The 17,500-nt window shown below is 47.1% G+C and overlaps 4 protein-coding genes across 5 annotated transcripts in view; all 4 read right to left on the bottom strand.

Moving 5' to 3' along the window:
- Positions 1-3,096, bottom strand: part of LOC132469514 (phospholipid-transporting ATPase ABCA1-like) — a 14,739-nt gene extending 11,643 nt beyond the window's left edge. The window contains exons 1-3 of the mRNA XM_060067506.1: positions 2,930-3,096; positions 1,605-1,708; positions 1,125-1,218 (exon numbers count right to left, since the gene is read on the bottom strand). Coding sequence (XP_059923489.1) covers positions 1,125-1,218; positions 1,605-1,670 — 160 coding nt within the window. The 5' untranslated portion in view covers positions 1,671-1,708; positions 2,930-3,096. The remainder of the gene's footprint in view (positions 1-1,124; positions 1,219-1,604; positions 1,709-2,929) is intronic.
- Positions 3,097-3,472: 376 nt separating this feature from the next.
- Positions 3,473-13,011, bottom strand: si:ch73-40i7.5 (amyloid-beta A4 precursor protein-binding family A member 3). Of its 2 annotated transcripts, none has more exons than XM_060067706.1 (11): positions 12,765-13,011; positions 10,976-12,229; positions 10,444-10,474; positions 10,155-10,300; positions 9,563-9,649; positions 9,077-9,292; positions 8,002-8,181; positions 7,253-7,465; positions 5,673-5,792; positions 4,980-5,202; positions 3,473-4,305 (listed from the first exon to the last, which is right to left on the bottom strand). In XM_060067706.1, the coding sequence occupies exons 2-11, from the start codon at positions 12,164-12,166 to the stop codon at positions 3,959-3,961; spliced, it is 2,754 nt and encodes a 917-aa protein (XP_059923689.1). In that variant the 5' UTR covers positions 12,167-12,229; positions 12,765-13,011; the 3' UTR covers positions 3,473-3,958. The 2 variants fall into 2 exon arrangements, with proteins under 2 accessions (XP_059923689.1, XP_059923690.1); XM_060067707.1 differs by having other exon boundaries at positions 4,980-5,120.
- A 79-nt stretch (positions 13,012-13,090) lies between these two features.
- Positions 13,091-16,910, bottom strand: pex11g (peroxisomal biogenesis factor 11 gamma). The gene is made up of 5 exons (XM_060067734.1): positions 16,671-16,910; positions 16,293-16,493; positions 15,489-15,667; positions 14,459-14,527; positions 13,091-13,803 (listed from the first exon to the last, which is right to left on the bottom strand). Exons 1-5 carry the CDS (start codon positions 16,731-16,733, stop codon positions 13,590-13,592), a joined length of 726 nt encoding a protein of 241 aa, XP_059923717.1. The 5' UTR covers positions 16,734-16,910; the 3' UTR covers positions 13,091-13,589.
- Positions 16,911-17,395: 485 nt separating this feature from the next.
- Positions 17,396-17,500, bottom strand: part of si:ch73-40i7.2 (FYN-binding protein 1) — a 7,589-nt gene continuing 7,484 nt past the window's right edge. Inside the window, exon 15 of the mRNA XM_060067725.1 lies at positions 17,396-17,500. This exon is cut by the window's right edge and continues 241 nt beyond it. The gene's annotated coding sequence lies outside the window, so the exon portion shown is untranslated.

Here is a 17,500-nt window from a genome sequence, read left to right as displayed (position 1 = left end):
ATAAGAAGTGTCATGATAAGAGAAAAAACAAATATGAGGGCGGGAGGCGATCAGTGAGAATTTATACGATTCATTAAGGTTTTATTTGTGGTAGCAATTCTTTCAGGAATTCCCAGTAGTTTTATGAATACATGATTTTGAGTTTTTTTATGTTCAACGCAAAACCCCCCAACCACATCCTGTCCCAGAGGAAGTGACACCACCGAGTAGTCAAAACAATTCCTGTCTCTCAAACCACTAGCAGTGTCTGCCAGTTGAAAGTTCAGACCAAAGCAGGTGTGAACTGAGCGTGCTTTGCACGAGAAGTGGTGGAGCGAGACCGCTATGGGCAGGATGTTGGATTCCTACTGGTAAGCAGAGATAAAGGTAGTGGGGAAAGCAACAACAAACGATCAGCGCCTCCCCAAACAATGGATATCGATCGAGCTGACGCCATCATAAATCTAATATTGATATCAAGACTTCGCAACTCGTCGACCGTGAATTTGCAAGTGTTTATTATGGGATAGAATATTGTCGCTCTCTACGGGTCTCCTGTTAGTCTTTTATGTTGTATTTCTTTTAATGTTGCATTGTAGCACTTTGAGGTCATTAAGTTCATGTAAAGTGCGTTATAAACAAAATGTATTGTTATTACTGCGTTACTATGTATTTAAGGAGCAGATCGGGGGTTATCTTGCACAAGAACACGAACAGGTAGGCTGGGGTTTGAACCGACCACCTTTCAGCTGGTAGCCGTACCCTCCCACCACTACGCTACACTGGCCCTATATCGTCACAACACGGGGTCAGATATCGGGTACTTTACATTTATACGCCATAACATTCCGTTATGAGCTGGTCAATGTGCCCCCGGGAAAGAGAAGTCTGGGTACCCCTGCTGGACTGCTGCCCCCCGCGACCCGACCCCTGACAAGCGTTTGAAGATGAGTGAGATGAGTGAGTGAACATTCAGTCATGAGGCATTAGAGGCATTCATCCAAAATACTTCCAAGATCGATCACAACAATGCAACCAGCATTGGAAGTTGGGACGGTTCCAAAAGCGCGTCAACGAGGAACCGAGTGGGGTGCCTTCAGAACAAGAGGCGACCGGTTCTGCTCGGACGGCTGTGGTACACCTACATTGGCTCTGCTTGTAGGGCGGGTGGGAGTGGCGAACGGCGATGAGGATGAGGAAGAGGAAGAGCGGCCAGACTAGCTCGATGATCAGCTGGATCTGAAACGGAGAGAGGAAGAGCTCGTTACGAACGGGCGCTACACAGGTTTGATTCCCCGGGAATGGAACGGGGTGACTATAGGTGTCCTTGAGCAAGAGACTCAGTCACCACGCACTTGGATGGCCCGGTGTGGGTTTGACTGTGTTTTAGATTTACACTCAGGGCATTTAGCAGAAACTTTTATCCAAAGCGACTTACAGTAAGTACATTTGTCAGAAGAAAGAGAAACAACGATATATCGCTGTCGGTAGTGTAAGGATGTTGATAGAACCAAGGGCCAAGCACGTACAATTGCTAGGTTAACCCATTCCCAGTATTCAACAGAGATGTGTGTGTGTTTGGGGGAGTCATCTGTTGATTGGTTAATTGGTTCTGCGCTGTGCACCTTGTTTCTCCTGCGGTAGGTGACGTTCTTCCAGAGCAGGAGCAACACCTGTCTGGTGACCCCCATCTTTAAAAAGACCTCAAAAGCTACGCTGCCATGGTCCGCTGGAACACACACACACACACACACACACACACACACACACACACACACACACACACACACACACACACAATATTACAATACAAACGATTAGGAATAAGCCAAAAACATCATTAATGTACACTGTAAAAATGTATCATATGTATTCTATTGGAAGTTTTCTTAATAACACAAATTGTAATATTCTGGGAGAAAGAGAGAAAACATCGAAGAAGACGCCGACGACAATGATTATGACGAGGACGAAGATGATGTTGATCATCATCATCCATCATATAAACTTGTTATTACTATTATTAGAGACCATAGCATTTCAGACCAAAACACACGTTAGAAAGAGAGTGTTGAATGCATTTAGAGATGAGACTCAAAGAGACAATCGGTGTGGCAGCCTGGTCAGAGTTACCGTGAACCCGTCGTGTCTGACCCTTCCAGGCCACTCTGCCCTCATCCCCTTCATCCGCCTTTACTCTAATTGGTTTAACTTCGCGACTCTCAGACATCATCGTTAACTTTTGCTGGTTTGTGTCTTGAGCACAGCCTGTGAGGGGTTTTCTATTTTACAAATGATTACTGAGAGTTCATCGACATGTTGATCTCACAGTCCCTGTTATAATCTGCAGAATGCTGATTATTTAACCGGTAAATGACGCATGTTTCATAAATCGGTTATCTCCACTTAAAAAATGAATGAATACAACCAGGATTTGTTTATCCTATTTCTTTCTGTTTGCACATGCAAATAACAGGCCTGCGTCGCAGGAAAAACAGAGGATGTGGTCTGCACAATATTATGAGGTAGTCTGATAATGTGCCGTGGTAGAGATGTTGTTTGTTACAACTGAACACATCTATTTCCATTAGCTCACAGTACTGTAGTCCATCTCTTCCCCCAAAAGAAAAATGACACTCAATGCCCTCTCAATTAAAAACATGATGCAGGACTGAACCATGTCCATACTGTACACACACACGCCTGCATTACAGGATGCAAAATTAACAAATAAGATAGTTGCATGTCACAAGACGCAGGTAGATACAGTGTATGCAGTGTGATGTGCATCCTGATCATGAATGAACCAGTCGGAGTAAACTCGCGTATCTCTGAAAAACAGAGCGTCGCAACGACTGGTGTTATTTCCTCCGCGGACATTACAGTGTAACTCTAAACGAAACCACCTGGATGAACCACGTTAACCCGTTCAAAGGGGAACACACCCTACCTTGAGTATCGATCCCAGATGTGTACCGTTTTAATTTGAGTTTGTTGTCCCGGCTATGATTCCGCAGTCTGTCATTGAGGCTCACTCAATTATTTCAGTAGCGTCTGACCCGTACATGTAATCCACACAACTACTGCCGACGTGATTGGCTGCGAGTAAAAAGAAGGGCGGGGTTATAGAAGCCGGTATGGCATCTGATTGGCCCGTGTAGATGTACGCTTCGTCTGTGTTTTGGAACGTGACGCATCCGATTGGACAGCTGTTGACAGCGCAGTGGTATAGAACCGGGAAATGGGCATTTGTTTACAGCACTGACAGACTACATAGTACTAGGGCTATAACAGCACAGAAAGACTAATAGTAGGGCTACAGCAGCACAGACAGACTAGGACTATAGCAGCACAGAGACTTTATACTAGGACTAGCAGCATAGGCATTTAGGTAATACATAAAACCCATGCGTTCTCATTATGACGACTGATTGATAACATTTAAAGTTATCCGTTACGTTATGTTAGAAATAAAAAGTCGTGACATGTAGAAAAGCTTAATGATCATTTTAATAACCATCCAAAATAGTAATTCTTAAAATATAACTTTCCCTCTATCAAATAAGGCATCGGATGCCGTCAATTCTGCACACAAGTTGTAAAAACAGGAAACAAAGACATGCACAATGTAGAAATGTAGAAATCTAGAAGTCATAATGAAAAACATGATGGAAAACCAAGCAATGCCAGTATTTAAGACACCGGGCTGAACAGGCAACAGCTTCCACTGCAGACCAAAGCGAGACTATAGGAAGATCATGATTATGAAACATGCGCCCTCTAGCGTCGCAAACACGCCCGTTCGCCCGGCTCAGGCACATTGGTAACAAACGCACACCGGAAGACCCTTCCACTCCCTCATCCGTTAAAATCCTCGTCCAATATACCGCTGTTAAGTGCAGTGTAAAAATAATCCTGGATTATTCTGCATAGCATGTACTTCCCGTTTTTCTTCATTAAATATCTTGATAAATATAGATTAAGTACTATCTTGAGGCCCGTTTTTTTTAAATCTGTTATCACAATATTCCAACTTTCTGTACAACGCTAAAAAATATATATAGCTCGACGAGTCGTTCACGTTCATCGAAATGACAATAACCTTGATATGATACAACAAAGAAATGCATAATTGGGCTGAGGTTGGCGAAAAATAACGTAAATCCAATGTTGTACCAGGCCTTTCACCAGTCCGACCAGGAAGAGCTTTGTGATTGGTTCTTAAAGAATCCAAGGCTGTTCTCCGATTGGTTCTCAGAGGAACAGAGGTTGTTCCTGTCCGGTTAACAGACGGTACGTCGAGGCTGGCATGGTCTTCAGGTGAATCTGCCAAAACAATGTAGAAAATAAAGGAAGATATTAACGATAGAAGCGCTGGTTTAAAATGCTGTTTATGCGCAAAACTAAACACGTTTGACTCCCAGCAGAAAGGTTCAAGGGTTGATTATCAGATTTTCAGTTTTTATAGACAATGGTAAATGTACTGCATTTATACAGCGCTTTTCTAACCATGGCCACTCAAAGTGCTTTACAATATTGCCTAACATTCACTCATTCATGCACACATTCACACAACCATGCGAGGTGACAGCCAGCTGGTCAGGAGCAGGTGGGGCTAAAGGCCCCACGACAGGCCACCAGGTGTCCAGCACACATCTAGATGGACACGCCCACTTGATGATGTCATAAGAGCCAGATTTTACAAAAACGGCTTATAATGGCTAATCACACTCACGCCTGGTGGCATGTCATGGGACCTTTAAGTGTCTCGCTCACAGGGGACACCACAACACTCGAACTAGCAACCTCCCGGTTACCAGCCGACCCGCTCTACCTCCTGAGCCCGGCTCAGGCTACGTACAGACACACGGTCTCTAAGCGTATCCTATCCTAGTGCAGAGCACAAACTAAAGACAGAAGCAGTACATAGAGCTAGCGGACGAGTCGCCTTATCTAGAGCCACGTTTATCCGGTTCAGTGGCCGACCCCCCCACCCCCACCTCTCCGACGGCGTTGGTCAGGATGCTGATGATCTTCTCGTGGGGCGTGGCCACCACGCTCTGGCCGTTGATCTCGATGATGCGGTGGCCCACGCGGATCCCCCCCCGCTCCGCGATGCCGCCCCGCATCAGGCTGCAGATCTGGGGGAGAGGGGAGAGGCGTGCTGGGGTGAGGGGACCAGGACAGAGCGTCTGTGTCTGAAGCCACTTCGGATCCAAGCCTCTGCTCAATAACAACAACAAAATATTATATATATATATAAGATAAAATGTATATTATTAACTTTATTTTGAACGACTCATGGTCCATTAGAACACATACAAATACAGACAGCAACACATACACAAACAACAAAAGCTATTTAAAAAGGCAATGATGTATATCATACACATTTATGTAAGCTCAGGAGCGGAAAGAACCGTTTATCTCGTGTCGCTGTTTAAATGATTAGAGTTACGCCAACAGTCGATTGATTGATGAAAAAAAAAGAAAGTTAAACCAATTAGAGTAAAGACGGTGCTGATAATAAAGTTTTGAAACACATGTGTCCAGATGGAGTTGCTGAACATTTATTAACGCACACTTCCCACACATAGCCACAAAACAGCGTTTCAAAATGCGGAGAAAAAGATGACAATATGAAGAATTTCAGGCTTAGATGTGTCGAAGTGAAGCGATTTATATTTACTCACGATTCCGTCCTCTACGCTGAAGCCCAGCTGGTACTTGGGGTCCGGCCTCTTGATGATCGCCATGGTGACCGGGGGACAGTGGACGATGCTCAGCTTCACGATGGTTTGGTTTTTTAAGTCCTGCAATACAGATAGAGATTAACAATGGGAAAAGTATTATTTTTAATTTTTTTATTTGGTAGTATGTGTTCCCATTGCCTGCTACAAGGTCAAACTACCGCGTCTCCAACTTACATAAAGACCATGCTTCATCGATCATGCGTTTCCTTTGTGGTATCAACCTTATTTCGAAGTTGTGTTGTATAAGTCACCTCTGAGCTTTGAAAAACCGTGGCCCACAGTGTCCTCTAGTGGCCTTTTGCAAAATAACAGTCATGTGAATGCTGGTCCGATTAGCAAGCCAAGCAAAACACATCTTCCACTTTTACAACTTCCACTTTTCAGTTCTGCTTCTTTCTTGAGGTTATGTCAACGGAACAATCAGCCTTCGAATGACCAATCAAAAAGCAGTCCACATTCCTGTGACTAATGTGATTAGAACAAGGAGAGGAAGGAGAGCAACGTATTTACATACTCAAATCCATCACACAAATAGAGACAGAAACACCCACGTCTGTTTTCCCAAGACAGGCTTGGGAAGTTTCGCTTGGGAGTGAGACACCAGGTCTCAATTCTAAATCCTCAGTGTTTAACACATTTAGCAGAACGCCTCCAGCCTGAACTCCTGGTTCCTCTGAATCACCATAACGATGTCCCGGGACGGGTCGCACGACCCCGGGGTTTAAACCCTCAACCTTGTGGTTGTTTTTGTTGGAAATACGTTACGCAGAGTGCTAGTCTAACAAAACAGGATTTGGATTAAAATCCACGTCGGACGGGAGACAAACTAAGATCTGGGTTCCCTTTCTTGAGCTTCGTGTTAGTTCAGATCCCTCACGTCCCTTGAAGCGGGGATCTGTGAGTGCGTCATCGTCGGCGAACGAAAAACTCAATCAGCGTGAGAAACCTGTAAACAAGTACCCTAATTAACTGCTTCCGACGAGCTGGCTGTCGCCTGGCATGGTTCGCTTCACCGTTGTCAGTCGCTCTGGATAGAAGCCTCGGTTAAATGCCCGAATTGTAAATGTACCACAGTATGCCTGCTGAACCCCCGACTAGCAGAATGTGGTGGCAGACGACGGTCAAGACAAACACAGCTACAGACAGATACACCAGCAGCCCCGTTTCAACCTCCGCTCCAACGCTCGCACCAGAGGCTTGCTAGGCTCCAATACTCTGTCAAGACATTAGATTAGCTCAGCGCTACGCTAATACTTGTCTTTTTGGGGTTTTCTGAAAAAGAAAGTGAAAGTGGCAAAAGTGTTGAAATGTTGTACTTACCACCCCACTATATTTAGGAACTATAAACTATTCTCTGAAAATGTTTGGTGGACTCCACCGTCGGTGTGTGAACCGTTTAGTAGTCGCTTTTGTCCAAAGTGACAACTAAATGTAAATGTAAATGTACGACAGTGGCCCTAGTGGCCCCCATACTAGCATAACGCTAAGCGCCACAGCAGTCCCAGTGTTCCCAGTCTCACCCGGATGACGTTCTGGCAGGAGGCGATGGGCAGGCCCACCAGGCTGGTGCCGTTGACCGACATGATGCGGTCCCCGATGCTCAGGGCCCCGCTGCGCTCGGCGGGGCCCCCGTGCAGCAGGTTGGCCACCACCACCGTGGGCAGGATGGAGCCCCAGCCCGACTCCACCATGGCCAGGCCCAGGATCTCCCCCGGGCCCTTGGAGATCAGCACCTGGGGGACGGGGGGGGGGGGGGGGGGGGGACGGACAGACGGACGGACGGACGGACGGACGGACAGACAGACAGACAGACAGACAGACAGACAGACGTGTTGAGGGGGATCCTCAAGGGTTTTTCAGTGTTTTTATTCTTTATTATTCTTATTTTGACCCAGAATTATCTTACTAATATTCAGAGCTTTGAATTGTTCCAACAAATGTTCACAATGACTTATTGGTAAATGTTGTTGGAGTGAATTTACTCGTTTTAAAATAGTTGTTTTCACACAAATTCTTTCACATAATCAATTAACCGTTTGGTGTATTGAGTTGTGTGGGAGTGGGCAGCTCTTAGACAATCTCTATTTCTTTGCAAAAAAGTAACAAATATATGTAATTTAATAAATTAAATCTTAAAACTTCTAATATAATACTTATATTGGTATGACATGAGTATAAGTATTCTCTTTAAAAACTAAGACCAACACATTGGCAGCCAGCAGATCAAGCATCCAGCCATAACTTCAAACCAAAGCAAATCCCAGCTCACGTCTCTGATGTTCTGGGAGTCGGAGAAGTGGGCCAGGTCTCCGTTGTAGAGCTCCTGGGCTCCCAGGAAGTCGCTGTAGTCCCCGGGCTTCATCTGGCTGGCCTCGATGCCGTTGGCCTGGAGGAACTGCTGGTAGGCCACGCCGAAGGCCTGCCCGATGGCCTGGGCGATGGTCTTTGCCTGGGGGGGTGGGAGGCTCATCGTGAGGACCACACTAGGACACACTATGGATGTTGTGGAAGAAAATCTCCTAGTTCTCCTAAAAGTTGCCGAGGGGAATAATGTTTCAGAATTTATCTTTAATATCGATTCACATAAAAAAATACTTTGAGAAATGTCTCCTTATTTTATTCTTCTTAATATCGATTAATATAAACAAATACTCTTGAGAAACGTCCCCTTATTTCGTTCCCCAGTGCTACATGCCTCTCATACATCTCCAGATGTGAGATGTGTTGTTTGTGAACTTCCACTGAAGCCTATTTTGAGTACAAAGACCGTCCACATGGAGCTGTCCTGAAACAGGGGCAGTGATCATCAAGGGACCAACCCCCCCCCCCCCGCATTTCTCTGGGCTAATTAGTTTCCAAAAGAAGCGTTTGCTTTGCCTTTTGAGCTCTGCTGGGAGCGGATAACCAAGATGGCAGCCTTCACTTTCCTCTCAAAAGCAGCTCTCAGCATGTGCTGCGGCAGACGACTTTCAAGCCAAACGCAGCGACCGTGATGGGTACTCCGGCAGCACAGTTTAAACCCCCCGTTCTAACGCTCACACCACAGAGGTTGCTTACTCTGTCGAGATAATGGATAAACTCAGCGCTATGATTTCATCATTTTTTTCGTTTTCTGAGAAGGAAGCAAAAGTAGCAAAAGTGTTGAAATTGTGTACTTGTGTAGAAACTCTATGTAGAAACTATAAACTACTGAAAGTGAAAATGCAGAAAGAAGACGTCAAGTTTCTACATGTTTTGTTTGGACTGAAATTGAACCGCCGGACCCCCAAATCCCACCCAAGCAAGACATCGGAGGATCCGCGTCTACAACAACGGCCACCAAAGGTTCAGGGGAGGCCACTCACGTCCTCAGAGGAGAAGACGTGGCAGACCATCGAGCATTTCTTCACGGGCCCGGAGGAAGAGGAGGAGGACGAAGAGGAGGAGGAAGGGGAGGATGGCGTCCCGTCGTCGGCGGAGGCCTTAGGACTGGGGGGCTTTCTGCGAGCCATGAGCACCACGATGTTGTTGATGTCCGCGATGTAGGAGATCATCTGGAGCGAGTGGTCCATCATCGCCTCCTGGGGACGACGACGCAGGGAGGGGTTCAACCACGGAGGAGACGTTTGTTTAACTTTACCATGGTACCCAAATGGGATAGAAGACACCATTCATGCGTACAGACACATGTATACATAGTATCTATGATTAACAAGGATCATGTGTTGTTGTCTATGTGTGTCGTCATGCACCTTTTCAGCTTGCCATGTCTTACTGCCCCGCCTCCCACTCACCAGCTTAAAGTCCCATAAAATATATATTAAATGTAAATACATTTGAGCAGGACGTACCTGTGTGTCAGCGTTGAGCACTTTGATCCTCTGGGTGGAGATGAAGAGATCGACCTCTACCATTGGCTGAGACTCTCCCTCAGGGGCCTATAGGAAGAGACGACCACAGCCGTCATTCCTTCTCACAGGAGCTCCGACAGTAGACCTTGTTCAACGTGCTGAATATTACACTACAGCATGTATTCAACTGTGGCTGTGTCACTTCTAAAGGATAAGGAAGGGAAGACACTTTTACAACCGTTTTTATTTTTTTTTAAATTTCACTGACGAGCAGCAGGGACGTTTTGAATCCCTGTCCTCAAGTGGCAGGTAGGGGTTGGACAGTGAGTACAGAGACAGGTCATTAAGGACAAGGTAGGGGTCAGGGCCTCTTGCCCTACGATGTCTCCACTGGCAGACATCCGAGTTTAAAACCTTGTCCCCTTCAGCTGGCAGTCGGACACCCCGACCAGTCAGAGATCACCGCGGCCAGCCTCGTCAGCTGAACGGGGTTCCCATCCCACCCAGTGTGTGCGTGCGTGTGCGTGCGTGTGCGTGTGTGTGTCTGTGGGTGTGTGTGTGTGTGTGTGTGTGTGTGTGTGTGCATGCTGACCTTGATGCGGTCCACGGCCTCCTGGGCCTGGGTCATGCGGGCGTTGGTGGACAGGTTCTTGTCCGAGCGGATCTGGGTGGAGCCCAGGTACTTGGCCCCGAAGATGATCCCGTCAATCAGGTCCTCCGGGTCACATGGGCCGGGCACTTTAAATAACAACAACAACAACGACGACAGGAGAAGAAGGAAAACGCACAAACACAGTGTCAATCAAACCACGATGACCGGATTCAACAAAGTAAAACATTTATATTAAAACAGTATTCAGGTATTTCTGATGTTTTCTTACCATCTTTATAAGCAGGGCGGTAATCCTCACTCTTTAAATCAACGGAAAAGAAAACAGCAACACAAATAAATAATAAGTGGGACAGAGGAACAGAGAAAAACGCAACGGAAGACTAAATAATAACTTGGTAATAACCAAAAAAATTATATCTGCATTTCAGATGAATACGGAGTTAAGACGCTTACAACTGACCCTAATGGCGATATCAAAAGCAAGCTTTTAAAAAGGCTTAACACAAATAATTAGTTGGGTATTTAGGTCTTAGGTAGTATTAACTAATTAGGGTTGTAACTCTGCAAATGTATTTAAAACAGTTAAATCATAGCGTTCTAAGGGGAATTAAAAGGAGAGAAAAAAAGAGAATACGCAAGGAAGAGTTCAATAATAAAAATAAAATCAAAATAAAATCAAAAACAATAAAACCACGAAACATTAAAAACGTTTACACAACAAAGACGGCTCTACTGCCTGGCAGTGCGGTCACGGCGACCGGCAGAGAGCGAAACAACCCAACATCCCCGCCCCTCCTCACCTCCTCATCGCCCCCCTCCTCCTCCTCCTCCACCTCCGGCTCCCTCTTCCTCCACACTGGCTCCGAGGGCTGGTCGTCGGGCAGCGAGGACGCGTAGGAGCTCTCCTTGCGCGGAAGGCGCCAGTCGTTCCTGTAGTGGCGCCAGAACTCCTGGGCCTCGTCCTGGCTGTAGGACACCGACACCACCGCGTCCACGTCCCCTCTGGGGGACGAATCGCTGCTGCTGCAGTGGTGGTGGTGGTGGTGGTGGTGTTGGTGCTGGGGGGGCGGAGGTGCGGCTGCGATCTCGGTACACTCCAGCAGACCCAGCAGGTCCCTCTGGTGGCTCTCGGAGAACAGGAGCCCCGTGGTCTCCGTGGTGGGGGGCCCCACGGCGGCTCCCGAAGGCCCCTGAGGCCTTGTATCGGCGGGGGGCTGGTGGTGGGCGTAGGGGTCCAGGTCAGAGGTGGAGGTGGCGGGCTCCTCCTCGCCCATTCGCTGGAGCCGATTGAGGAGGGCGTGGATGTGGGTGTGGTCCTCATCGCTCTGGGTCCTGTCCGCTACCGGGCGGGCCACATCCTCTTCCTTATCCCCTACCTCCTTAAGGCCTTCCTCCTCGATGACCTCCTCTGCAGCGGGTCTCCCATTAACCTCCGCCTCCTCCTCACCTCCCCACACACCCAGCTCGTCCGTCTTCTTCTCCACCTGCTGCGCGCCCGGCGGCGGTGTGGCCGCGGGTGGCTCACTCAGATCTGACGGCGTGGCCAGTTGAACCAGCTGCCCCACCTCCACTTTAACCCCCTGCTCGCCCCCCTCACCCCCCCACACGCCCAGCGCCTCCACCATCCCTTCCTTCCACGCACCCACGGGCGGTTTAGCAGCGGTCGGCTCCCTCAAAGCGGACGCTGGAGCCAATTGAACCAGCGGGCCCAACTCCACCCCCACCGCCCCCACCTCTGTCTCAAGGCCCTGCGCCCCCAGAGACGAGGGGATGGGTGCCTCGTCGAGGTCCTCCACGGCGCCGGCGTCGCTGGAGCTGTCGGACCTCCAGTCCAGAGGGGGGGGCTCAATCAGGCTAAAAGAGTCCAGGGGGTCCGCCGACGCAGCGGGGGTCTGGCTGACACACTCGACGCTGGGACACAGTGTATCAGAGAGTCCGCCCGGGGCTAGGCACACTGGCGGACCAGCAGGGCTGCTGAGGTCGGATTCCATCTCGCTAACAGGCCTGTCGTAGGCATTAATGGCGTGGGAGTACGTGGGTAACTTCGGGTGATACTGTTATGAAAACACAGAACGTAGGTTTAATATGTATGTTATAGCATTAGGGACTGCACGGATTTGGGAAAAAATTTATTAAAAGAGTGTGAGCCTTGCCACAACACTTTGTTGTCAAGTCTTGTCACAGTGCACATGACTCGGATAGCAGATGGTATAGATAGCAGAGCTCAAGGTGCAGATGTTAAGTGATAAAGGCATCACGCTGTGGGATAGGGTCTGTGTATCACTGTCAGCTGTTATAATTGACTACTTTTAGAAGTTATCAGTCTAACACAACCCTAAAAACGAATTAAAAACGTTAGACAATCATAATACACACGGTGCATTATAATGAGTTCCGGATTACATGTTGGAAGTCAGTGATCTAGAAATATATTAGCCTTACTTAGCTCAAATTAGCTCGTCACTGAATGAATGTGCTGAATGCAATGTCTTCCCTGAATGCAAGGCAGTGGGTTTTTTGAACACATCAGACTTGAATATCATAGGTTAAGAAAAAAAATAGTGGGCAGAAAATACTTAGATCACTCACCGGTTAGCTGTGTCGCTATGTGTTGGTTGGCCTGACTTTGTATTTATATATATACGACTTAACTCCCATTGAGACCGCCAAGGCGACGTGGTTTGGTGTAAAACTAGCGCGTATGTTTCTCAACAGCCAAGGGTAGACCTTCAGTCAACTTTAGTCACCCCACATAACTCCAGGGCGGCTCAAGTGTCTGAAAAAACACGCTATATCCTCTCCATCCAGACGGATCCAGCTGCTGCAGCCACCGACCACGTCGACACACTGCGCATGCGCGACAAGACCATCAGCGTCAAGCTCAATCGATTGTCGAAAAAAGTGATCCAAGTAAATTTTTGTTCATTTTGACTTTTATTATGAGTTAGCATCAATCAAAAATTACCTCCATAATTCTCGGTTTGATATGGCCGTATGTTACAAGCTTTTTCTGAATCGCTTCAACTTACTGTAGTATGTGTTAAATGCATCTTTACAAAATCATCAAAAAATAATCTATAGGAATATTAGCAAAGTTTATGGACTGAGTTGGCACTTAAATAAGATTACTGAAGGATACATTCAAGAAAACGGATTCGGTATTTACAACCCTGAATTACATAAAAATGTCATAAAAATTCACATTATTGAAATGTCAATATCCTCGTCATGCATCATTCAATTCAGCGTTGCATGTGCAGATAAATATCAACTCATATTATGAACAATTTATCATAATAAAACAATTTCCGTTCAAGAGCAGAATTAGGGTCTCTCTTTCACCCACAACAAGATAAAGATCAGTTGCAAATCATCCATCTAAATATTTCATCAGAACAAACCAGGAGAACTCCCTCATTGGTCAGTGCTGCTAGCGTTCATCTGAATCAAGCCAATCAGAGACGCGATGGTTCCCATCAACCCCACCAACCAATCAGGAAATGTCCCCGCCCACAGAAACCCAGGAGGCATCCAATGAATGGCGTTGCTGAGATCAGCCATGCTGCTGAGAATAGTGAGCATCTCCCCTCGCATCTGCCTCCGGAGCTGAGATCGACTGGAGGTTTCACTGTGAACACAAAACTGTTTTAGTACGGGATAACCAAGTAGTTAGGGGGGGGTCGACTCCCAGACCGAAGGGTCTGGGTTCAAACCCCAATGTCCAGAGTCTACCTGTAGGCATCTCTGGGCAGGATACCTGACTCCTCCCCTTGACCCCTACCCTTGACCCCTACCCTAAGCAGGCTACCTGACCCCTCCCCTACCATTGACCACATGCATCCTTCTCTTTCGCTCTGGATAAAAAGGGGGCTGCTCAATTACATTCAACACATCACATTGGACTTTGTGTGACTATGTTAAACTGTGTTAAAACAAACCTGTTTGGTTTATACTTGGAGTTGTTTGTTTGTAGTTGAAGAAAGACATTGACCAAAAAAACGTTGGATAAATACTAAATGTGAAGACACCAGAGTCTATATACCGTCCTATACTGTAGGCCTCATAACAACAAAAAACTCTGCCACAGGCATTCGGCTGCTCTAACCAAATCAACCCTTTGCTGTTTTAATCATGAAGCCCTCATCCAAAGCGGCTTCAGATGTCATTAAGGAGAAGGTAGATGTAATGGCGTGTAGCTCAAGGATGCCAACGGTCACCGAGGATCGAACCCAGCACAACACCCGACTGGGAGTTGATGAATGAACAGAGAACGTCTGTGGTACCTGCTGCCCTCTCCAGCTCTCTCACACTTCCTCAGCCTCCTCTTCAGCAGCACAATAAGTCTGATCGACCTGGAAGAGAAAACATTGAAGAAGTTTCACTGGAAGGGACGGCGAAATAACTGTTTTGGACGCCTTTGCGCTGTGAAAAACAAGATGCAAATGAGCGATGCAAGTCAACACTCAATGTAAACCCCCAATTGCGACTTATGTTGTGTTTAGGGTTATAGCCCACACTACACACACACACACACACACAAAAACACACTTTTATACTACACACATAGGAATGGTACGTTCACTTATGCCGCTTTTCCACTGCATGGTACCAGCTCGACACGACTCGACACGACTCGACTCAGCTCGCATTTTTTGCGTTTCCACCGCGGTACCATGGTATCTGGTACCTGAAGTGGCTGCTTTTTCTAGTACCTACTCGCTCTAGGTACCAAGCGAGCTGAGCCGATGCTAAAAGGTGACGTCGGCAGACGGCCGGCGACTGATTGGCCAGAGAGTGTGACGAAGTCACGAGAGCGACATGGCAACCATGCTGGTAACATCCATAGCAGCGCCGCAGCCAACATGTTCCACTTCTCCAACTTCTTCAACATGCCGGCTAATAATAGTAATGTGATCGATGTCCTCCATTGTTGTTATGTGGGTTCTGTCCATGTGTGGGTTGCGTATGTGTTGTTTGCGTCGCGTACACAAATACGTCACGGCCCTTTCGCGCAGCCGACCCCGCCCACGTCCAGGAGGTACTATTTGCGGTGGAAAAGCACCCGTGTTGCTACCGTGTCGAGTCGTGTCGTGTCGAGTCGTGTCGAGTCGAGCTACATGTGCGGTGGAAAAGCGGCATTACTGTACCGACAGCGATATCTAGTTTCTCTTTCACACACACACACACACACACACACACACACACACACACACACACACACACACACACACACACACACACACACACACACACACACACACACACACACACACACACACACACACACACACAGGGGCCCCCCGCCCGTCTCACCGGAGGGTCCCCAGCACCAGAGAGGCCCCCCACAGCGCGGTGCTCAGTAGCCACCAGCGTTCCGAGCGGGCGGGGATCAGCTTGGCGTCGGCCGCCCAGGCCACGTGCTCACAGGGGTAGAACAGCTGGTCCGCCACGTTGTTCAGCACCGAGATCCAGCGCAGCCCGCCGTCGGACCCCTGGGAGGGCACAGGGCACGAAGCCCGCCAGAGGTTACATTTCAGTGGTTTGATTTGACTCTCTTCGTCGTTTGAAGCGAAGTAGATACGTACCATATTATTATAGAAATCTTGATTATAGAAATATAGATTTGGTGGCCGCTTTTTCCAAAGCAGTGATCGACTTCACACATTTCTTAGTTTGTATACTACAACCCTAGCCACACACACACACACACACACACACACACACACACACACACACACACACACACACACACACACACACACACACACACACACACACACACACACACACACACACACACACACACACACACACCTCCGTTTATTGAAAGAGAGAAGTGCTTTTTACTGTTGAGTTTTTCATTCAGCAGACTTTTTCGTCCAAACCTCTGAAGATATAGGTCAACAATTGATGAGCATGTAAGGTTAAGGTTAAGGTATCTTGCTCAAGTTGGCCTACTGTAGAGAATGGGGCTCTCTACACTACTGACCTGCTTTCACCTGAAGAAGAACCCATGCAGAGGACAAGATAAAGGAACATAGTTATATTAAACACAGAAGAAGTGACAGAAGAGATCGAATCACTGCACGACTGAAGGCAGGGCTTTCTGAAACTCACCTCCGGTCCGAGGCCATAGCTGCGGGAGTAAGCCAGCATGGACAGATCATCGAAGAGCCGTAACACGGTCCTGCAGTGACTGAGTTGAGCGGAGAACAGCAGCAGACGGTTGCCGAGGTCCGAGGAGGAGGGTCTCCCGGGTGGCGTCTTCTGGGACAAGACCCCGCCAACCAGCTGGGACCCATAGCAGATGGTCCTGATCTGAATCAGCGCAACAGAAACGGTTATGTCATAGAGCTTCATAACCATAGCATATATATGCCATATATTTGTGTAATCCTACCGTATAGTAAGTGCATATCGCTGGATACTGCTAACATACTTCCAACAGTCCAACAGTCCAAACAGTGCTGTATGAGGTGAAAGGTAAATACTCACAACTTTATCTCTCCCTCTGTATGATTCAAGTGTAGTGACAAGTGACTCCAGAGACTCTTCCATTTCTGACAGCTGGACTACACTCGTTTACCAAATGACCGGCCTCGGAGAGACATGGTTTCCTGCCTCAAAGGTATCCAGGTATGCATTGGGGCAACACAACAGACTCGCCGTTATCTTTAGCCTCGTCTGTCACCGATCCTGCAATAGGAAGTCGAATTGGATCCGCCCAGACAGTAAAAGTCGCACAATGATAAATCGAACTTGTCACCAAACGTGCGTAAAAAGTGCCCGAAAAAGCGTAAAAGAACGTTAAAGCAAAAGTTGGGGTTGATTTAAAAGTTCGAAGGAAACCTTACACCGTCCAACAATTTTAACCATTTTATCATCATTTAAAAATGCAAGGCATTTTATAAAATATGTCTGGTAAGAATACTTTCTTTCAAAATCATATACATTGGATACCCGCATGGGACGCAGCAGTCGGTCCATAGGAGGTGCAATTGCCCCTCCTATGAAAAACACCAGAGTGAGCGTGAATTACGAGTCAGTTGAAGGTCTTCTACGTACAATTCCCTTAAAGGATGGTTTGTTTTCTATAAAGATCATTGTTGATGCTCCGATCAGCTAAGAAGTAGTTCTCAATCGAAATAGAGACAGCGAAACAAGAATATTTTATTAAGAATAAAAATTCACCTTATTGATGCCAAGTAATGAACAAAGAATTGAACAAATAGTGTATTTATTTTTAAAAGCAAGATTACAAAAAACTGTACAGTCGATATTCTCAGTTTGTTGGCATGTGGTGCTGCCGTGTGTAGGTCGGAAGT

Source organism: Gadus macrocephalus, chromosome 12 (assembly GCF_031168955.1).
Source record: "Gadus macrocephalus chromosome 12, ASM3116895v1".
Classification (NCBI taxonomy): domain Eukaryota; kingdom Metazoa; phylum Chordata; class Actinopteri; order Gadiformes; family Gadidae; genus Gadus; species Gadus macrocephalus.
This window is presented reverse-complemented; position numbering and strand designations above follow the sequence as displayed.